At 34.7% G+C, this 9,704-nt stretch overlaps 1 protein-coding gene across 1 annotated transcript; it reads left to right on the forward strand.

Annotated features, from left to right (window-relative positions):
- Positions 1-284: 284 nt before the first annotated feature.
- Positions 285-2,433, forward strand: LOC136253871 (probable serine/threonine-protein kinase DDB_G0271682). The gene is made up of 4 exons (XM_066046530.1): positions 285-394; positions 649-802; positions 862-1,248; positions 1,416-2,433. The coding sequence occupies exons 1-4, from the start codon at positions 285-287 to the stop codon at positions 2,175-2,177; spliced, it is 1,413 nt and encodes a 470-aa protein (XP_065902602.1). The 3' UTR covers positions 2,178-2,433.
- The last annotated feature ends 7,271 nt before the right edge of the window (positions 2,434-9,704 follow it).

The following is a 9,704-nucleotide window of genomic DNA, read 5'->3' on the forward strand; positions in this document are numbered from 1 at the left end:
GGATATTTAACAGATTCCTAGCAAACTTAGTATACACTTTATCTGTACCAGTGATTGAGTTACATGTTATAATAAGTTTGCAAAAATCTTGGCCTCCATAGCAGAACAAAAACATCAAAAAATAAGGCTGCCCACATCTTGCAAGTGGCTATAACAAATTCAATCAAATTTACAGTGTGGCTTACCCTATGTGGCAAATAACAATAATACAAAAATGTTGTACTTTTGAGAAGAAACCAAGGAGATAGTTATGCAAGAAAAATTGTATTTTCTTTGCTGTAAATATGTGCATGGTGTGGCATGCTGACTTTCTTGGCAGTGCAACAAACCTCAATAATCTGATGCTCAGGATAAGAAAATTATGTCATATTAGCAAGGATATTGGATTATTGAAGTAGTATTACAGTACATAGAAAAGTCTTTTTGGTGGTATACAAAACAATGTCACATTATAGAAGTACTCTGGATTACAGAGATATCAGATTAGAGAGGTTTCAGTGTACTGTGTATCTTGATAGCTAGATGTTATAGCATACACAACATATATATTCTATGTCAGTGCATTACTTATCAGATCTCAGTAATGTATTGAATACATGATGCATGGTTTCAAATGTTTTGCGATATATAAATTTCATTCCAATGCAGCATTGATTCTGAGTCCAAAAGCAGTGAGAAGGATATTGTTAATCAGGCTTCAGACAGGATACAGAAGATTGAAAACAAGTCATCTCAAGATCTTGCCACACTGCAAAATAGACTGCATCAAAAGGAGAGGGAAATTGAGACATTGTCAAATAAGGTATCCCAAAATGAAAAGCAGACTACAACCAAGGTCAGAATATAGCAGCATTAAGACAGCACAGTAAAGAGGAATCAGCAGCAAAAAGTCAGCAAATAGGAGCGATCAACCAAGACCTAGCAAATGTCAATCAAGAGATAGTGCAACTGAAGAAAAGTCTACAGGTAAAGGAAAACGAGTTAGCTGCTATCAACAAACAGATGAAGGAAAGCCTAAAGCAAAAGGAAGATGAAATGGCAAGTTTTAACCAACAAATTAGAGTATTGACAGAAAGAGATAGAGAACTGCTGAAGAGATTACAAACCAAGGAAGAAGAAATTGCAGCATTAAGAGAAAGTTTTCAGCAAAGAAAGACGAGCTCAGCTCTAGAAATTACTGCATTAACTGAAAGGTTACAAACCCAAGAAACCCAACTACAAACTCAAGAAGCACAGCAGCGTACACAAGTAGCTCAGCTACAGGGTCAACTTCAAACACAAGCAACTCAAATGCAGACATTTTGCAACAATGCACTTCAACAGATGAGACAACAAATTGAAAGAGATATGCAACGAAGGATGGAGCAACTCACAAATCAGATGACCACCATGCAGACACTTTTTAATGACAATGGCTTGTTTCAAGACGTGAAATTACATTAACTCAAAACAAGCTGGGTGATGGTGGTTGGGGTAGAGTGGTACAAGCTACCTTCAGGGATGAGCAGGTAGCCGCAAAGTGTCTTCATCACCAGATCATTTCTGAATATAACATTAGACATTTTGTTAGAGAGATGCAAATTTCTGCCAAATGTCATCATCCCAACTTGTTGAGATTTCTTGGTGCCACTCTTGAAGGTGATCCAATAATATTGACTGAGTTAATGGAGAAAAATTTACATGATGTAATTCGGCAACATGAGCTAAAAGACCATCAGTTTGTTTGGCTGCTACATGATATTGCCAGTGCTGTAAACTACCTCCACTGCCTCTCTCCAGAGCCAATAATTCACCGTGATATCTCCTCTAGCAATGTTTTACTAAGGGGTCCTGTTAAGTCCAAATGGGTTGCAAAATTGTCAGATTTTGGCTCAGCTAATTTCATATGGCATACCACTATGCAGTCTGAAGCTCCAGGAAACCCCGCCTATGCTGCTCCAGAAGTGCTTAATCCTCATGAGCACAGTGAGAAGATGGATGTGTACAGCTTTGGTGCTCTCCTCTTTGAAGTATGCTCAGGTCAAGCTCCGTCCCTTCAAATTAGAAATGAAGTGTTGCCCACTGCAGCTGCAGTATGGCCAGAGCCACAATGCCATTACGTGTCACTGATCATGTCTTGCACTAAAAGGAATAAAAATGAGAGGCCTTCCATGAATGAAGTGCTTGCTGAACTGTAATTTTTCTATTATGCATTTTTTAAAATAAAATATTGTGGATATTCAAGGTAGCTGTACGTAAGTGTTCAATTTTGCATGCACTGATTTAACTTTTTTTTTTGTTTTATAATGATAAATAGTAGATATAGATAGGATTAATCTATTTTACACATACATATACTAAACTGTCTGTGTGATGTATACATACAGCATACTTTATAACAAACAGCTACAACTGATCTATTAATTTTAGAAATGATCCATATGTGTGGTACTAAATATAGTAAATTAAATTATATACTATTTTTGATCGATACACTGTACAATAGATGCATGTCTGTAAACTGTTAATGTTTTCACATGCATCATACTTATAAAATTATGCATATGATAGCAGGGCAGGACCACCCACAGGGGCTTGGGGGGGGGGGGGGGGGGGGGGGGCAACTGGTGCATTTTGCCCTGGGCCCCAGAAGAGCCCTTTGAATACCTGTTTAAAAGATAGATATACTGTAATAGAGCAGTCAGATCTAGATACTCTAATAGAGCAGTCACAGTATTCTTCAGAGGAGCAGTGTAGCAAACTTATAAATATAGAGGTATGGTTGGTGAGGGGTAGCTATTGTCACTGTCAGCATGTAATGATTTTTTTTGGGGTCTTTGACTTACAGCTTGTGATTCAGAATGGAAACCTCCTTGCCTCTGGGGCCCCACTTTAACTCTTTACCCTGGGCCCCTCAACTTCTCTGGGTGGCCCTGTAGCAGGGCACATACATGTGGGCACATAAATTATTGTCTCTTCTAAACTTCCATGATTTAGAACTTTAATTGTACCGTACTGTAATTTGCTTCTTTTTGATTTTAGTATGCAAAATTTGTATATACAAAATTTTTTACATAAGATCGAACCACTCTAATAGAGCAGCCATTCACATAAATCGTATGAAAATATTTTGCACAAAAATTTTATCACAATTTTTTCTTTACATGAAAATAAAGCTAATTGCAGTATTGGGTCAGTGGACCCAATACAGTACCCTGAGATACTCCAGATGTTAAGGGACATAATCAAATGACTCCCCATCAAGACCCGTTTTCTGCATGCAGTGGGCCACTTTTCAATCCAGTGTATGACTATATGATAAAGTTCTAGCTTTTTAAAATAGGTGATAGTGTGGTACTGGTATGGTATTGAAAGCCTTAGAAATATCTAATACTGTAATAATCATATCAACTTGTAGATTATGATCCACATGACAGTAAAGGTCTTTCATAAGTGAGAATTACTGAGGGGGACAAGCGTAACCAATGCAGCTCTTTTAAATGACACTTAATGGAATGGAATATGACATGTTCCATCGCCTTAGAACAGATGGTTGTTAATAATATTGGATAAGATCCTTGGTACTTTTCTTGTATATATACTGGATTTACATTAGCTAACAGTCAATCTGTAAGAATATCACCAGCTTTCAATGATTGTAAAGATAACTTTTAAGATAGGCGAAGTTCACTGGCAATATAATATAATTAGGAAGGGGTATCATCGGCTATGCTCAGTAGACTGCATAGCCATTCAAATGCCAGTACAGATGCCTGAATATAATAGATTCCATTGGCCCAATCAATAAGGCTAAATAGGACGTATGTACAAGTATTTTACCTACACTACATTTACAGTAGCTAGTACTAGCTACTGTATCATATATACTAAGTACCCTTATAAGTAGAGGATATCTACATAATATGTGAGTGGGCCTGAGAAAACAGGGTATGTGGGCACAAACTACACCCTAGCTGTCACTCTACAGGTCATATCTCAGTACTGGAATAGGATTTTTATATGCATCTTGGAACTTGCATCATCAAAGCCAATTAAATGCTTACTGAGAGCTGAAAATTGCACTACCATAGCATAATGGTACAAAAAGGTGCGAGTGATGAAAGTTTGAAAAGTAGGCAAAAATCATGTGTCCACATGCCCTATTTTCGCAGGCCCAGTCACATATACTGTATTGTAATTCATTATGTAGAAATTATTCACTGGGTTGGTTTAGGGTTAGGTAGCTACAAGATGAAGTGTGGTCTTTTCTAAATGTTATAGTCCTGTATTATTTTTTATACTCTCAAGCAATTAAAATCTGCTCTGTAGGAAATTCATGCATAGCTATACATGAGCATTATAATAGGCCACTTTACCACTTATTCTTATTAATGTTTCATATCAGAAAGTTAGCCTAAACCGGGTAGCTCATTATTCATTATCACTTGACTGTTTTATTAGAGTTAGTTATATGCTCTATTAGAGTATCTTGATATTTTATTTTAGAAATGAAAGGGCTAATTAAATATAAAGTCCCTTCTCCTAGCATTGGGATTGGTTTTAATCCCATGCATCTATATAGCTTTACCTTTCTTTAAGTAAGAAAATTTGTTTATAACTTCTATACAATCAAAAACATTATTACTGTAATGGTGAAATTCATAATAATGGCCAACTTTGGGCAGTGAGACATAGCAATGCAGGTAGGGAAAGTGATACATAAAAGTTGCTATTGGTAGCATTGCAGCTATGGTAAAGGTATTTACTGGCTTTTGTCTCTGCACTCTTTGTGAAGGTCAATAGCTAGTGTCTAGGACTGTCTCTAAACACTCAACTGTATATTTATGGGGCGGCAGAATATGTCTGCAAGGGCAAATCCAGGAGGTTTCCAGACACCAATCAGACAATTACAATTGATTTTATGTAGATTTGCAGAAATATCAAAAGTTTATGATCAGTTCGAAATAGTCTAACAGAGCAGTCAACTACCCTAATAGAACAGTCACATACATTTTGTATTTCTGTAAAGTTAGTTACTTAATTTGACTTGAATTTTTCCTGGAGGCATGCACCTGGACCCCAGAATGGCATTCATGTCAAACCTCACATAACTCCACCTCTTATATTCTTTAGCCTGCTTCTGATAATGTGCAGCAGAAGCAGCCTAGTCCTATTATGTGTACAATGTCAGTTTAAAAGTTTTGGTGAAAATTTCTAGCTACCAGATTTGATCTCAGAATACTTAATTTTCAAAACAATTCTGGGAGAACATGCCCCCATTAGTGTTGTATTAGTTAACCAAAACTAAAAGTGGTTTTAGTTAGGCTTTTACTTTTAGTTGTCTGAAACTAAAACTTAAGTTTTTCTGATTTGTCAAAAGACTAAAAACTAAAATTAAAAGTGTCTCAATTTTATGCGGAAACTTATACTAAAACTAAAAATATCATTTAATGTTTACAAATAACTGAAACTAAAACTAAAAGTACTTGCCAAGTATACATGTTATTAAAACTAAAGCTATAAGTACTTACCACTTACAATCATAAAAGTTGTTAATTGTTTAAAACTAAAAGTACCATGCTATATTGTAGTAACATATATAGCTAATTATTCACTATACACTTACTATCTGCCAGTGTACCGTAATTAGCTTTATTTTCATGCAAAAATTTTTGTGTAAAAATATTTTCATATGATTTACATAAATTACAGTAGTTCGATCTTGTATAAAAAATTTCTTGCAAGAAATTTTCGTACAAATTTTGCATATGAAACTTATTTTACAATGAAAAAAAAAGCAAAATTACGGTATAATATAAAAGTAGCTAAAAGCGTTTTGCTATAAAGATATTTAATAATCATCACAAGGGTTTAATGCTAAAAAGTTACTGCATGTCAAGCAGGACGTAGCTAACTTAAACTATCACAGAGTTTATATTAATTATAACAGCTCCTTTAAAATAATAGTGAAACCATGTACACTGTATTATACTTGTTCTTTGAAAAAAAAATCATGTAGGTAAGCTGCTGTATTCATTATTGCATAAGCCAAACATATTGGGTTGCATCAAATTATTGAAGGGTGGTATGCATTGACTGCTAAATCGGTCTTCATATTTGCTACAATTATTGTTTTGGCACTTGCTACAGTGAATCATTTTGATTTTGGTACCTTAGTACATTCTGTTGATCTTGTGCTTACCATGTCTATCTTGGCACCTTAATTGTCACATTGTGTATCTTGTGTTTTTAGAATATGTTTTGCCACAACAAATTAAACAAGCAAACTTATTATGCTTTTAAATTTGCAGGTGTGTAATTTTTATCACTCAATGGTCAATACAATAACACAAACACTGTTTGCCATGTGGCACTTGTCCGCCACTGTCTAGTGATGATGGTTGCATGTTTTGGTAAGTTGTGCAGGGTTCCACAGTTCTCCTATATTTGACACCACAGGAATTTTTCTAACGTCATCCTACCAATCCTAATGAAACCCTGCACTATCACACCTCAAGCTAACCTTTGAGTTGGAGGCAACTCATGGAATGGGGCAAAGTCTATATACCCCATGAGAGTGATGAGACTTACATGCAGGTGCATATCCTCCTCCACCCTGACATGTATCTTTATTTAAGCTTACGATTTTTGTTTATTTTATTATTATTTGCACTGCTTATTATTCACAATAATATACACATATTTTGAAGTAGTCCCTTAGATCTAGGGGTGGGCTTTGGGCGGGGACAAAATTTTCCAACTTCCCATGTGGCCATCTGTGCACTCTTTTCTGATGCATGCTTTTGACTGATTATAATGTTCGTCGTTTCCTGCCTACTTTGCATTGTGACTACGTATTTGCATCTAAATCCAAAAGCCATATGGGCATACTTGCAGCAGTGATATTTTTGGCCAGAAAAGACCAAATGATCATATTTAGTACTATGGTATTTGTTTTAAATGGTACTGTAAGGATAACTGTATCTAAAACTCTTGAAATCTAAGATCTAATACTACAACTAAAATGTATTGAAGATGGTAACTAAAACTAAAACTTTAACTAAAACTATAATAATCTAACATCTTAAACTAAAACTGTAACTAAAATATATTAATGATGGTAACTGAAACTAAAACTTTAACTAAAACTTTTTCTATCTGCAGCTAAAACTAAATCTAAAAGTCAAATGCATTACTAAAACAACACTAGCCCCCATGCATACAACAGAAATTTTGAAGCCTGTTGACAATATTCCCAGACCACAGAAGACTACACACTAAATAGAGCAGTCAAATTCTCTAATACAACAGTCAACACAGTATCAGCATATAATATCAGCATAATAATTAAAAGCTACGTATGTAGTGAAGTAATGATCTTTTTGAAAATTTGGTTGTTTGACCAAAACAAAATATGCTTTCTATTACTTCCATCTCAATAATATAATAGCTCTTTAAGTTTAATTTGGAGACTATCCCTTTGTAGTTAATTCTAATTTAATTTAGTAGTATCATAGGAAGATATGGTATGTAGCTATATCACAATAAAACTGAATACTTGGTGCTTTTATGTTCAAGGCATCATCATTAAGGTTTATTTCTAATACACTGCTGAAGTTTCTTGGTTTACTAGAGTGGTATATCCCCGGTATATGGAACAGTTAATTGTTTGTTATTTTAGTAGTTAGTAAACCCGCATTCACTGATATTTTACTGAGAGTTTAAAACTTAGTAAAACAAATATGTTCCATATACTTAAAGTTACTGACATTTTACTATCAGTATAACTGGGTACAACTACAGTAAAGCAGCTTAACAAATTAGTAAACTAAGAACCTTCAACCAGTGGTGATATTAATCAACATTTTCTAATATTAAATGCTAATTATTACTGTACAACTTACAAGCCAGATCACATTGATTCTGCTCATCTGCAATGCAACTTAACATGTAGCCAATGTATACCTTTATTATTATGACAGTGAACGTTAATATAGAACTTTGCATGCACATTTTTAACTATTGAATTCTGTACAGGACCAAAACCAGCTAACCTAATACAGTCATGATCAATGATTTAAATTGCAAATTGTGGAACAATGATATATATGGATGAGTATACAAGAATAAAATTGAGCATGATATAGGGAAATTTAGAATTGAAAAATGACAGAAAATAGAAGCATATAATTCCCACAAGGCATGCTGGAATAATTTCAGGAATGAGGCTATATAAATAAATCTTTTGTTTCTCTGGCCAAGTGCTGGGTGGATAGGTCAGTAATAAAATGTTATTTTTGCTATCTGAAGACAGCAATTTTGTGAGTGCAATGGTACATTATGGCTACAGTGCCATTTATCAGTAGCCAGTTATATGGTGGGTCCCTTACTTTGTAAGGTAGCTTCAGTTGGCAACAGCTTCACAGCATTAAATCTACTACTATAGTGCAAGATAATAATGTGTGAATGTAGTGTAGAGTTGGTCAAGCCGAGAAACAAAAAAAAATTGGTTGAAGTGGTATAATATAATTGCAGAATATTCCTGAATAAATTGATGGATTCTTGGAATAATTGGTGTAAAATTATAAATTTCTTGTAGATAAATCTTTTGGATACACCACTGAAACAGTGGCAAGCATAAAATGGTTGAAAAATGGAGATACTCTAATAGAACAGTCACTTCCTCTACCATACATGTATACTAGACAACAAATCCATGCCAATTGCACTACATGCATATATGACAAGCCTTTTCTCAAAGACAATCGGCATTTGAATGCCTGCCAGCACCAATTGCAATAATTGAAATGGACAATAAGCTTTCAGAAGCCATGATTGTCACAGCAAATAAGAATGTTTATTTGTACCTTCTAGTGCTAGGCCTGCGCCTATTATGCCGGCATAATCTTGAGAATAATAGGTCACCAATTTCGTGAGAATAATTCCGGAATTATAGGATGGTTACAGGTAGAATCTTAGAATAATCGGACGACCACGGGAATAATCAGTGGAATTAGGGAGCGTGTCTCTTTTGATTACCTAGAAGAAAGAGTTACTCTACTACAAATGATATAAAGCTGACAGGCGTGCTGGCTGAAAGGGGTTGAAAAACCTCTAAAAGATCGATATACTCTAATAGAACGCTCAAATACTCTAATAGAGCAGTCAGATCGTTTTATGTTACCAATCTGCAGCCAGCATCAAGGATTTAACTGCATGATTATCTGCAATTCTGAAACTTGTACATTTTATACCAGTGTATATTCTTCATGTCTTTGAGTATTATTATCTACCCAACTTAGTAGCTATACAGCAGTTACAGCATATTATTATAATACACTAATAATTAAATGCACTTGAATTAATACTGTATAGATAGCTATTCTAAGTCTGCTGTAACTATTATGGATAGAAAAATGATGTGTAAGGTGGAATGCTTCATATATGGCTATTATAATGTGGACAAAACTACTTATAGCAGCATCTTGAAAACTAAGCGACCAGCCACAGATATACTGAATGAGAATAATTATGGAATAATAGGCTGGATAGCTACAAGAATAACAAAAATAATAATAGGAGAAATTTTTGGGAAATTCTGAAAAGAATAATAGGTAAAATTTTGAGCATAATAGGCTCAGGCCTAGTGCCTAATCAGCATCGGCTGTCTGCCCTATTTAGCTACCTAATAATCAATAACATAATGTATACAGGCACCTAGCTAT

This window comes from Dysidea avara, chromosome 4 (assembly GCF_963678975.1).
Source record: "Dysidea avara chromosome 4, odDysAvar1.4, whole genome shotgun sequence".
In the NCBI taxonomy this organism is placed as follows: Eukaryota; Metazoa; Porifera; class Demospongiae; order Dictyoceratida; family Dysideidae; genus Dysidea; species Dysidea avara.

Excerpts from the sequence above, each read along its gene's own strand:
- LOC136253871 (XM_066046530.1), top strand. The coding sequence starts at position 285 with ATGTGCATGGTGTGGCATGCTGACTTTCTTGGCAGTGCAACAAACCTC. Across the intron at positions 803-861 it reads TTGAGACATTGTCAAATAAG|CACAGTAAAGAGGAATCAGC; the intron begins GTATCCCAAAAT and ends GCATTAAGACAG. Across the intron at positions 1,249-1,415 it reads AAGCACAGCAGCGTACACAA|CTTGTTTCAAGACGTGAAAT; the intron begins GTAGCTCAGCTA and ends TAATGACAATGG.